The sequence below is a fragment of the Rhineura floridana genome, chromosome 17, assembly GCF_030035675.1.
Source record: "Rhineura floridana isolate rRhiFlo1 chromosome 17, rRhiFlo1.hap2, whole genome shotgun sequence".
Taxonomy (NCBI): domain Eukaryota; kingdom Metazoa; phylum Chordata; class Lepidosauria; order Squamata; family Rhineuridae; genus Rhineura; species Rhineura floridana.
Genome location: NC_084496.1, coordinates 6,163,596 through 6,176,984, shown reverse-complemented (window position 1 = coordinate 6,176,984; position 13,389 = coordinate 6,163,596). Strand labels below are relative to the sequence as shown.

Here is a 13,389-nt window from a genome sequence, read left to right as displayed (position 1 = left end):
TTGGATCCATGCAGGAATTTTGTGTTGTGGTAAGCTGAGGGGTCATGATAACTCATACATCATCAAATGTAATTTAATCCTTAATAAGGATGTCATGTTAAAGGCGAATCATGTTAAATGTCATGTCAGCTGTTCACTGCTGGCCTGATTTGTGATCAGCTTCTGTGCTGCAAAGTGCAAAATGTAACTTGATTGTTTAATGCAGTGGTTATAGAAGCCCAAGGGCATATTCTAAATCTGACATAATGGGGTTTTCAGTATAAGCCATTCAACACTTGCCAGAGCCCCAAATTGGCCTGAAACAGTTCATTGTGTATTTCTACAATTTTTTTTTGGTCCTGTGCTTTTGGGCTTCTGCCCAAAATAGCAGCTCTTCACAGCTTTGTCTTTGGAGACCTTCACTTTGTGTCTACTCTTACTACTGTCAGATTTCTGTTGGTCAACCTTTGTCAGATAGCAACTGATTTTCCTGCCAGCCAATCTACCGACAATTGCTGAAAAGACAATAAGGGTAGTTGTGGATTTCCCACAGTATGTATTGATTTCTGAGATCCAGCTGGAGACAGGATATCTCACATAACACAAGGAACTTGTGTTTCTGCCAGAAAAGGGGTGGGGTAGAATCTGGGGAGAGTCAACCATTGAGTCCCAGGCTGTGGTCTGAAGGCACGTAAGGCCAGCTCCCTGCTGAAGCTAAGCAGGGTCAGGTCTGGTCAGTGCCTGGATGGGAGACCACCTGGGAACCTATGTAAGCCGCCTTGGGTTCCTGTGATGAAAAGCAAGGCGGGGTATAAATGTAATAAATAAGAATAAATAAACAAGGAATAATTTCTGATCACCTGGCACTAAAAGACAATCTGAATAGTCAGGACAACCTCCTCCCCTGCAATTCCTTTACTAAAAACATCTTTGTATGCAAAAAATAGTAACAACGTTTCCAGAAGCTGTTTTATTTATATTTTAATTCTTTTCTTATGGATATAAGAGGGATATAAGAATATATATATATAGTCAAAGTAGATGAGGGACATGGAACCTGTGGCCATTCAGACAATACTGGACTCCCAATTCCTATCAACCTTGATCAGTGGACATGCTGGTGAGGGCTAATGGCAATCCAATAAAAGAACTGGAGGGCTACAGTTTGCCCCTCCTTAAATCAGAAGACATTTTAATCATGCTTAATCATTTGCTGTAATATGCTAAGACATGTAAAGGTTCATGTCTCTCCTGAAAGAAAATGCCTTGGATAGGTGCAAGCTAGTGTTTTCTCCTGAGAATCTTTATGGGTTGCTGCACTCCTTGTATAATTATCTTGGTTTCCTTTCTGGAACTGTGAGGATATTATGAAATTCTGATAGACGGTCTAATTTGGGAAGCTGCTTTACTGAGCTGTAGGAGACCTGGATGTTCATTCCAGGCTGAACTGGAGCAGAGCTGAATAAACCTGACCTGTGAGTTTTTAATTGCTGGCTGTTTAACACTTAAACGTGCTCAGGTGCCTGGCTGCTGGTATTTCTGGCCATTGCAACACAACATGTGTTGTGTAAACTGTTTCTAAGATCATTTGGATTTTAGTCATGATCAAAGGGAAAAATATTAGGGAAATCTCTTTAAATACCTAGGTTCTTTTCATATACCCCACCCTTCACCTCTACATAGTGAGAGATCAGAAGATGGGCTACTGGTTCCTCCACCCTCCCTATACATACATAAAAGGTAACTGCCATATTGGGCAATACCACAGTTACTTGGATGAGGAATCTCTCTTTTTCTGTGTATTGAAGCTGAGTAGGCTTATAATCACCTTGCTGAAAAGATGAATACTCACTTTCAAGAACTGGTAAACAGGTTGGTTGTAGATATCTATATTTGAAAGCCTGCATTTGAAATGTGCATTTGAAAGCACATTGCATTCTCCAACACTGAAGCTTTCACTAGCGCTACAGTCTACTCAGCCATGTGTGTGTCAACCCTTCTCGCAGTATTCTCTCCTTCTCTCTTTGTCTGAAATAGCCACTATTAGGAGATCTAAGAGCAGGAGAGGAGGAATGTGTACTGAGCAACCTGATCTATTTTTAGGAGTAATAGTATTTCTAGCTCCAGGATACATTTCTGTGCATGCACAGTAGCAGAAACATCATTCAGTTACAGAGAAGAACTTTCATAAGAAAGGAAAGTATGTACAGTGTATTTATCCATAGGTCTGTAGGCAGTTTTCTAGATTCAGTAACACTTTGGTTTTTCCTGCAGATAAACGGAACCCTTTCTGCATGTGCGAGCACAAACTTTTGTGTGTAATGTACAAGGCTATGGTTGCATTTGCCTGTAATGCTAAGCAAAACCATGACTTAGTGTGAATGTGCTGACTCCTGGAGTGGAGATCACAGCCGCTTTGCTCCTCCCCATCCTTTTAGCTCAGCACAGTGTGACATGATAAGCAGCCAGGGTTTGTTCTTGATTACAAGTTGCGGTTAAGAAGAGCGTAACTGCAATCCTGGGTTCATTCAACATACTAAGGCAAACCTTGGCTTAACTTCTGGGCAGAGCTAAAAGAACTGGAGAGGAGCAAAGTGGTGTGAGCTTCTCTCTGGGAGCCAGCATGTTCATGTCGTCCCTCTGTGTATTGGTCTGGGGACTGGTTAAGTGGCATCTATTTGGTAAAATCTGTTTCTTGAGGTCACTTATTTGCATACTAATTGTATATTTGATTCCTCCAAGCTCTCTGGATTGGTTTCTTTCTTGCCCAAAATAAGATTTTCAGCATGACATAAAGCATGTTGTCTAGCAAGTAACCCCTGCTGAGTTCAACAGGACTTACTATTAGATGTGTTTAAGAATGCAGCCTTAGCTTGGGCCTAATTCACATGAGCTCCATTTGCTCTGTGCTGTTTGTTCTTGCATGCTTGTGAGGCACACAATGTTGGCCCCGACTTATAGTAATACCACTACTTCTGCTCTTTTCTTTTGTGATTTTCCAGACTACTTTTCTGCTGACTTCCTTGCCTATTGTAGGTTTCCATAAAAAGCAGACTTGCACTACTATTACTATTATTGGTGGTTCGATCCTGCAGGTTTGACAGTGATTTCCCCACTTTTCTCCTTCAGCCCATCTTTCACCTTTAACCTTGGGCAAGTGGAAGTGAATCTGCGGGGAAAAAGTTTTATCCACCATTTCATGCAAACGTGCACCATAAAAACTAATGGAACAGGTGTACACTGTTTAGAAGTCCAGACCAGGGTGAATTGTGGGGGGAGGGAAATACCACTCATATGCTACTCCCACCAACTGCTACTGTGATTTCCCCTCAACCCAAATTACACCCTAATCACTTTATTTAATGTTATTTTAATATTTAACAATTATGCACAAGTGCATATGTCTTTATCTTTAAGAAATGAGAGAGAGGACACAGTAAATTTCATGTGTACATGACTGCCTGTGCGGGTGCACACTCATTTACCTATGTGCTTAAAAAAGAAAACTAATACCACCCACTTCCCATGCAATGACGGGGTACTGCAGTGATGTGTGCCACAGAGTTGCATGATAAAGACAATACAATACATGTAACTTAAGATCATCCCTCTTTTTATTACACTTCCAGGTGGCAAGTACCATGGAAGTGTTAAACTAGGCGATACAGTGTTGTGTTCCGTACAGCATGCCCCATGAGTGGCAATTTGATTTGTGCAAAAAAAAGTACAGTGATTCCTCAGAAACAGAAAGTGGTGGATTGTAGCCTGATTTTCTACTATGCAGTATTTTACAGGCACAGAAATTATTAAGCAAGGAGAAGTAGAAGAAGACAAGAATGGCATTAAAGTGTTGACCCTGTGTCTCTTTTTCTCAGGCTTATGAAAAGCGCTTCCCCACTTGCCCAGAAATCCCAGTTTTCCTGGGTAGTGAGATCCTTCGTGAATCCAAGAGTGATGATGGAGCCATTCATATAATTGAACGAAGTTGTAAATTGAATGTGGATGCTCCTCGGTTGTTGAAGAAGGTGGGAGCTAAGATTCCTCATAGACATGTCCTCTTGAGGCTGCTTGGGCTCTGCTCAGGAGACATTGTAATGGAGCCCTTACATGCTATCCTTATTTTCCTTTTTCAGATTGCTGGAGTAGAGTATGTCTTTTTCATACAAAAGAACACGGTGAATTGGAAGGAGCGAACTCTTGTTATCGAAGCTCGTAATGAGACCTTTGCCAGCCGTGTCATTGTCCTGGAGACGTGCAACTACTCTGTAAGCATTCTGCCTACCAAGTTTCTCTTCTCTTGTGCGAAATGTATTGGGTAGGTTTGTTTCTTGGTGGGTCTCGTAGTGCCTTTCTTTTTATTGTTACCAGGAAGGTTGTTCCCAGGCTTGTACAGTAGGTTCCAACTGAGTGCAGGCTTTGCTGGTTTGTGTTTGTGTCTCTACATGCTTGTTTGGAGGGAATGTTAGCATTGCTAGTACTTACAAGAGAAAAGGAGTGAACACAGCTTGTTGTTGGAGCTGTCCTAAACTTTTTTAAAAAAGGGAAACGGCTCTGGGAATGGCAATTGGCTGCTGAATGGTGGGACATAAATTTCAGAAATAAAATAAGATGAAACTGTTATTATTTTTTCTTTCTTTCTTGGTTCTCTCTAATTAAGATCTAGAATATCAGTGCTGTATTGAAACTGAAATGTCATTAGTTCCAGAGCTTGTCTTAATAAGCAGAGGACTGCTGGCATAAGACTGCCTGTGTTTGTGGTTTTCACTTGGGTTGTGTATATATATTGGTGTTATGCCAGTGCATAACCACCAGCATGACTCGCCTGTCACCAAGCTGCAGGATCTAACAGCATATAGGCATATTGTTTGATGTGATCTTGGTCCCCAGGATTGTAAGCTAGTAGGAGCAATATTTGGTACTGTTTGAGCACTTCGAAACTCTCCTAATTAAAGCAGAAGAAACCAGAAACAACAGGTATTGCCTAGGTGAATGTTGTACCTAGATTCTCTGTTTCATGTTCTTTCAGCCTTATGTCTTCCATGCATTTCTTTGTTAGTGATATTTGCTGCAGCCCCACCATTATGTAGCCAGGTAGCTATTATAACAAGGGCATATCATTTGCCATGTAAGCCTGTCTTTGGTTCAGAAGATGCTTATTGTTTTGTTCTCCCTGTGACATTTAAGAGTAGGCTGGTCCATGTCAGGAAGCAATTAAATACTCTCTTGTGTTTGGTCAACAAAAGCCCAGATTGTGTTCCCTTACTTACCTGCTTTGTTCAAGAGCTCAGCTTCTTGAAAGCTGAGAAGCTTGGAAGTTCTGCTGCTTTTGGTGACCTTTCATGACTAAAGCCCACAGGTCTCTTAAATTTCAGCCTGTTTTTCTAGAGCTATGGACAATGCTATGTGTGGCTGCTTAAAAATACAGTAGCACTTCTGTTCCGCTGTCACTTTAGCTTTATCTCAGGTGCTGCCCAGGGGTAGAATGAGGCATGAAGGCAGCAGACCTGTGTCTTCAAATATAGGTCACTGCCAAATAGCTGTGAAGTTGGGTAGGGAATTTCAAGTGGAAAAGTGGTGGGTGAGGTAGTGATGAGTCCTTCCACCTGTTGCTTCCCCCTCTATGCTATTTTTTTATGATTTTGGAGCTTGGCTAGGAGAAAATTGTGTGAGGGCAGAATCAGAAGAGTTTAACAACCCCTCCTGCCTATATACTTGGAAATTGTGTTCTTTTCCCTGGTTTACAAATGTTCAGCACAACCTACATTTGAAGAAGCAGGTCTCCCACCATCACATCTGGTTCTGAGCCTGACATTGAGGCTTTCTCATTGCAGGTTACTGTGAGTTCTTTAGCTGTTGTTCTTTGTTACTAGTCCTAGATGTATTCTGGAGGAACTTTCATCACTTTGAGTGGAATGGAGCAATAACTTGAGGAAAAGAGGGATCCCTTTGCGGAGCTTGCCTGGGCTTTGAGTTCATATGTAGCTTGACTCTCATTCCATATTATCCTTGTCCAGTTTATTTTGTTGAAAATCTTCTGACCACTCTCTAGCCTGTCTTCAGCTTCCATGCCTGAAGCAAGAACTACTCACTCCCTGAACTGTAAGAGAAAGTTTGTGCTTTGAGGCAAAGCTGTTCAAGTGCCAGGCTAGCTTGTTTTCCCACAAGTAGAAACACTCAGGAAAGATGTCAACATATAACAGTTACCAAGGTTTCACAAGTTTTTCCCTGATCTTTACCTGCCTAGCTGTATCTGAGGTATATTTGTGATTCCTCGTTTCAGCTGCCAACTGCACACTTTGTTCCTATTTGACAATTCAACCTTCTTGGAAGGGGAACAAACAGGAAGAAAGTGTGCATGAAGGTACATTTGAGACCTGGCTTCCTAGTTGCCTTAATTATGGGCAGCCTTTCTAGAGTCTGTCATGCTTCTTCTATATATCTATGCCTGAGGTTAGGTTCACCCTGAGAATGAAGACTGGACATGCTTTGAACAATCTGCATCTCTTGACATCAAATCATTCTTTGGCTTTGAAAACACAGTGGAGAAAATTGCAATGAAGCAATACACAGCCAACATCAAGCGGGTGAGTAGTGATTGTATCAAATCTCTGGGAACATCCACACCATATAATTAACGATATAATATAATCTTATACCAGTGTAACATAATGACTTCTCCCAAAGAATCTTGGGAACTGTAGCAGCTTAAGTTTTTCCAAACAACTCTTAGCACCCTTTACAAAGTATAGTTCCCAGAATTCTTTGGGTGAAGCCATGACTGTTAAAGCAGGATCATAGTATTTAAACATAAGTCTGGATGTGATCCAAGTGTGCTGGTGGAAAAGGGAGAGAAAGATCCATCCTTCCTCTGTCAGCCCATTTAACAGAAGATATTTTAAATAAGCTTGCTTAAAATTTGAGATATGAAATTCAAGAGTCCCCCCCCCCGCAAAGAATTAGTAATACCTTCTTGGTTTACTTTTTTTTTTTCCTGAGGAAGCTTTGCTTACAATGCAACATATTAAGCTTTGAGATTATGATAAAATGTTTCTTCCTCTAAATGTGTTTGTGTGTTTGTCTAACAGACTTCCCCAAAGGACAGCTAGTTCAGTTCTCTCCCGTTTGCCTCTGCATCTTTGAATACAGACAGACAGACAGACAGAGACAGACAGACAGACAGACAGAGACAGACAGAGAGGGGGAGGGAGAGGGAGGGAGGGAGGGAGGGAGGGAGGGAGGGAGAGGAGAGAGAGGAGAGAGAGAGAACCATTTGTGTCATGAAACGATAGGGCTCGGAATGTGATGTTGGAAGCTGACCAACAAGTTGATAGATAAATCTGCATTTGAATCCAGATCCATGCCTAAAATTCCTTCTGCTGGACTAAACATAGCATACATTTTTTTCTTTACATGTAAAGAGCCTGCATTAGCAGAGCCTTTCACCTATGGTCTGTGTAGGCTGAGAAGCCAGTCTATAAATTTAATAAAACATTTAACTTTCAGGGCAAAGAAGTGATAGAGCATTATCTAAAGGAACTGATTTCCCAGGGGATCACTTTTATCCCCCGATGGACTCCTCCAGCAGTCAGGGGGGAAATGCACAAGAGGACTCCCTCAGGATGTGATCGTGGCACTGTGCCAGCAGCATCCCACACACATGGAAGTGACAAAGAACAGCGAGGCAGCCCCTGCTCTTCCGTGGAGGCATCAACTCCTGATGGTATGTCCTTGTCAGCCAGCCGGCAGATCCTTGGCATCTCACTGGAATGCTTTCAGCATTTATCAGCTTGAACCTTGAACAAATGCCACTACGTATGCTCCTTCCTTTTTCATGCCTGACCTATTGTTTGCAACCCTCTCTCTTACATATCTTATGTTCTGGAACATTGAGGAGAGCCTAATTTTGACCACAAAATTCCAGCTGCATATCCTAAGGCATTTCATCCCTGTTCATGTCTACTCTACACTATTGTGTTTGTGAACGACAGTAATAACAAAAATGCTGCTGCCTCCTGTGGAGCTGACCCAGAAAATCCTTCCCCTTCCTTCCTCCCTCCCTCCTTCCCTCTTGTTTGTTCCCATTTGTTTCCAGCACAGCTGCAGTCCCATGACACTCCCCTCCTGGTACAGAGTCCCTGTTGCTAGCAGCTGGCTGCACATGCCTGCAGGTGCACATCTGCCTCCCTACTCCAAACGCTGGCTCTGAAGAGCCCTTTCCGTTTTTCTCTCCTTCCAGTGGGTTGCATTTTTAGATCGAGAAGGTGCCTACATAGCAAAAGGTTTGTGTTCTGTCCAGCTGTAGTCCCTTTCATGAGCACTGATGGAATAGCATTCCCCCCCCCAACAGAAATAGGGCCTATTGCTGCTTTGTAGGAAAGGCAGGTGTTAAAGAAAGATTGCTGATTCCTACTCTGAGTAGACCCATTGAAATTAATAGACATGACTATCTTAGGTTTATTAATTTCATTGGGTCTACGCTGAGCATAATTAACTTGGATATAACCTTTTGTATTTATTATTAATGTATTTTTATTTATTTCATTACAGTTATAGCCCACCAGTAGGATTCCAGGTGGCATATAAAAGGTTCCCAGGTATTCTCCCATATAGGCAACAACCTGACCCTGACCTGACCCTGAAGATCTTAGCTTCAGCAAGGTTGCTACATTATGTGCCTTCAGACCCTTGCCCTAACCCTAAGGTTGTAGAGCATATAATAGCCATTTAGGCTGCAATCCTATATTTATCTACTACTGAGCAGACATCTGTGCTGTTAGTTGCATTTATGGATCTTTCTCTGTTAAAGGGATCACACACACACAAAAACAGACACATAAATGGACATAGGAGGTAAGGGGAAAGAGGAAGAAAGACAGGCAGAATTTTAAAGACTGAGCTCAACAAAGGCTTCCCATCCATGGAGATTAATTAGTTCCTCTGAACATGAAGGAAGGGAACAGCTGAAAGGATATGTCTGTGACACTCTCTTGACCTGACTCCCTTGCCCGGTTTCTGGAGGTAGTGCTAAATGTGTACCTGGAAATGATAGTTCCTTGTCATTGTAGAAGCAACTCCTACCAGAGACTTTTTTTTGCATAAGGCTAAAATGTCTTCATTGGAACCAATAATAATTGCGAAAAGTATGTTGATGATCTTGTTGACTTCCTTCTTTCCGGGCCTGTTCTCTCTCTCTCTCTCTCTCTCTCTCTCTCTCTCTCTCTCTCTCTCTCTCTCTCTCCTCCCCCCTCCCCCCCCAGCTGACAAACTGGATGCTGATTACATAGAAAGGTACCTAGGGCAGTTGACTCCCATGCAGGAAAGCTGCCTGATCAGACTCCGTCAGTGGCTGCAAGAAACACACAAAGACAAGGTAAGCAAGCACCTGCGGCAAAGGCTCTCTGTTTGGCGAAAGCAAATATTAAGTACACTAAGCCATCCAGCGGTCCTAATTACTTTATGATGTAACTAGTATCCTTGTGCCACCTACCTGATGCATATTTTAATGTTTAAGGGACTCTACTTTTCTTCTGTTTTGCGCATTGCTGAAATGGGATAATGTTGTCCACCACCAATTTGGGCTATTAAAATGCAGAGACCACTGGACAAAAGAAAAGAGGCTAATACCTTGTACTTAAATTTAGTTTTGTTCTGAGTTGCTAATAGGTGCAGTTTTTTCCCCACATTTGACATATGAGCTCTTCTTATTCTAGAGCAGTGGTTCCCAAACTTTCCCCCCCAGACCACTTGATAATTGCTGAGGGACTTGGTGAACCACTTAATGCTTTATCTGCCTGTTGTTGCCATTGTAATGCACTATGCTAGATGCAGTATGATTTTTAATTGTATTTTTATTTCTTTTATTTCTTTTATTGTATTACATCTTGCGTTCCATACAATTGAAATGGTAATAAATAAAACACAATAAAAGAATCAATAAAAATAATTAATTAAAAATCAATGTAAATGCTTAATGTGGATATGCTGCGGACCACCTGCATGAAGCTCATGGATCACTGGTAGTCCATGGACTACATTTTAGGAACTTCTGTTCTAGAGGAATTCTGGGATGTCTTTAGAGGGGGATGGCTTTGATGATAAGAAGAGCATGAATAGGTACCTTGTCTTTGTCTTCATTTTTGCTCAGATCCCCAAAGATGAGCATATCCTCCGTTTTTTGAGGGCCCGTGACTTCAACATTGACAAGGCTCGGGATATGCTCTGCCAGTCACTGACCTGGCGCAAGCAGTACCAGGTGGACTACATCTTGCAAACATGGAGACCACCGTCTCTTCTGGAAGAATACTATACTGGTGGTTGGCATTATCACGACAAAGGTGGGAAGCCAGTGCGCAATGATTTAGGTCATGTGTCATGCAATCACCTACATATGCCTCTTCTCATGTTGGATTCCCATACTTGATTTTTGAAAACATGTCCAAGCAAGATACCAGAAAGTGATCTTCTAACATGGGAATGGTCAGATGTGATCAGTAAAATTTCTGGGAGTGCAGCAGAAGTCCATTTCATATTTTTATCTATTGCACTTCAAAAATACCTGTCTGTTGCCATTCTCTGTCTACCTCCCCGTGTATATTTTCCAAGTACAAGCTGGTAAATGTAGTGAGGTGTCCTGAGATGTTCTGTTTTTTAAAAAAGAAATTGGGATGAAAGTATATTTGGGCAATTGTGTTTTCATTTTTTGATATTGCCAATTAAATACAATAGGACACACCCAGGGTGTATTCTGATAGGTAGAGAGACAGAATAGATAACAACTGTAAGTACGAATTCCTTTACCATATTCTCTTGCTCCTCTTTCTCACTTCATATACATCTCCCTACTCTTGGTTGTTCTTTTTTAATTATACACACGTGCCTATATACTCCTTTCTCACAGGTTTTGTTTTGTAATATGTATCCATTCATTCGTAGAACACAGAAAGCTACTTTATGCCAGGCCAGATTTTTTTATCCATCTGTGTGTCTATTTATTTATACCTTGCTCTTCATGTGGAAAGTCTTCCAGAGCAGCTTACAGATCAATAAAAACAAGACAGTCCCTGTTAGGTTTACAGTCTGATGAGACATGACGCAAAAGGAAACTTAACACACCAGTTATTTAAAGTTATATAGTTCTTATATAGATTGACCTAGATGGAAATGGTCTGCTCACTATTGAAAAACAGGACCCGGCAGGCCTCTGAGAAATAGTCTGGTGACCTGACTTTTCTTGAAATCGCTGCAATGCAACCAGAAGCTGATGGTCTTGCAGGGTGGGGCCTAGCTGGAATCTGCCAGCTTCTTGTTACTGCCATCACAGCAGGTGAAGCTCAGGGGCTCCAGATGATACCACCACCACCATGCACAGCAGGTGATCTGCCGTTCTTCCTCACTAGGTAGTTCTGATGGTGTTTAAAAGGGGGAAACAGGCCCAGCTGGTGAAAGCAGTAGCACGTGGAGATGGTACAGCGAAGATACATTAGGGCAGATGATACATTTTCTAGCCCAGCGTTGTCGACCTGACTGGCAGTGGCACTACCTGACCCTTTTTTTAAAAAAAATGGAGATGCCAAGTATTAAATCTGGGATTGTCCGCATGCAAAACATGCATTCTATCACATGGTCCCTCTTTCCTCCATCCTAGGATCACAAGCAAGGGCAAATGTAAAAGAAAAAAAAGGTAAACATTTTGTGGCTAAACACAAAGCTTTTCAGTAGCTGGTTATGTATATTGTTCCCAAAAAGTGAGTCTAATTCTCATAGAGCTTCTCAGATAGTTAGACTCCAGCCAACAACCTGTGCCTTTAAAGTCAGAGGTGAGGCTACAGGTAAGTCTCCCGTAGGTATTCCAGTTTCTCATAGCTGATAAATGATAAATATAGATTGAAGTGGGATTGTGGGCTCAACACTAAGTCTGTAGTCAGTTACACTAATAAGTTCCATAATCTTTCAGGCAATTCACCTATTACTCTAGGCTGAAGTCAGACTTACACCATCCATGTCTGCTGTAGAACTTGCTCTTGTGAAGGGCAAAACAGGTTGTTCTTTCAGCTGCTTTGTTCATTCTTTGTTTTTAAAGATGGAAGGCCCCTCTACATACTTCGCCTTGGTCAGATGGACACCAAAGGACTTGTGAAGGCTCTGGGCGAGGAGTCACTCCTCCGTCACGTAAGGAGATACTGAAGTTATATTACCTATGCAGTGCTGATAGGCACAATTTCTCTAGTGAAGCTACAGGTCTTAAAGCCTCACTTGGTAAATACAATGGCGACAAAGTGGTGGAATCTTGTCACTGGGGTGACCAGCTAGTGCTATCTGGGAGCTGCCATTGTGGGGGACTCCAGGGTGTGGAGACAGTGTTGGCATGCTTCCAAACTGGTTTATCACAGGAGCTACATTTAATAATTTAATTTGGTTCATTTCTTGCTGCTTTTTCATCAGTGTGAGTCCCTGTTTACTTTCACATCTAATTGTCATTTAAAAATCTTTTGTAATGCCAGTCTCACTTGAATGACCAAATGTCATTTTGAAAAAGGAAGACCTTAAAGGACTCACTGCCCCTATTACTACCAAATATAATGACATATTTGAGCCCACTATAAGATTGCAGATTTTCTATCAAGGCCTGGAACATTTGCAATGATGTGCTTTGGTATTTCTGAAACAGACATCAAACAGTTCTTTGGTGTTTTAAGAAGCACAACTGTCAGGATTAGTTTTTGCACTTTAAAAAGCAAAGAGCAGCTGAGGCCTCATTTTTAAGCAATCCCTTGCAAATCTTTAAAAAAAATTTTTTTTTTGTCAAATGAAATGGGACCTTAAATGTAATCTGTAATGGTATGTGTGAGATTTATGGTTTGAAGCTTTATTTTAATTACAGGTAAACCTTTGCCCAGGTGAACGCAAGGGTTTATGTAGAAAAACTGGTATAAAGAAAATATCTGTGCCTAAATAAAATATGTTCCAGTTAGCAATGCTGCTGCCACTAAGACAGCTGCTGCTTGCTTGCGTGCTTGGGAGTTTTCCTACTGAGATGTGGAATAGCCCTGCTGCTGGTGAAGGGAAAAGGCACTACTTTTTTTCATAAATATGCTTGAGCCCCAATTTTATTAAAGCATGATGATGTTAGTAAAACACGGTGAATAATATATTAATCCAGCCCTTCATACTATCTGTCAATTGAAATGTTTAATGCTAGTGTTTGTATTGCTGAAGACTTAGGATATGTCTGCACTGCAGGCATACACCATTCAAATTTTGTACGTCGCCCAGAGTGACTGGTTAGCCAGCCAGATGGGCGACTAAGAAATCCAATAAATAAATAAATAAATAAACAAAGGACCAAATTGTGTAGGTAGGCTGCTCTTTGCAAGATGTTTGTACGTATGTGTGTTGTTCAGTATGGTTTTG

General features: G+C 41.5%; 1 protein-coding gene across 1 annotated transcript in view; it reads left to right on the top strand.

Annotated features, from left to right (window-relative positions):
- SEC14L5 (SEC14 like lipid binding 5) overlaps nt 1-13,389 on the top strand; it is a 49,793-nt gene that overhangs the window by 22,234 nt on the left and 14,170 nt on the right. Inside the window, exons 4-10 of the mRNA XM_061599898.1 lie at nt 3,855-4,004; nt 4,113-4,244; nt 6,435-6,563; nt 7,483-7,699; nt 9,237-9,349; nt 10,124-10,313; nt 12,059-12,147. Coding sequence (XP_061455882.1) covers nt 3,855-4,004; nt 4,113-4,244; nt 6,435-6,563; nt 7,483-7,699; nt 9,237-9,349; nt 10,124-10,313; nt 12,059-12,147 — 1,020 coding nt within the window. The remainder of the gene's footprint in view (nt 1-3,854; nt 4,005-4,112; nt 4,245-6,434; nt 6,564-7,482; nt 7,700-9,236; nt 9,350-10,123; nt 10,314-12,058; nt 12,148-13,389) is intronic.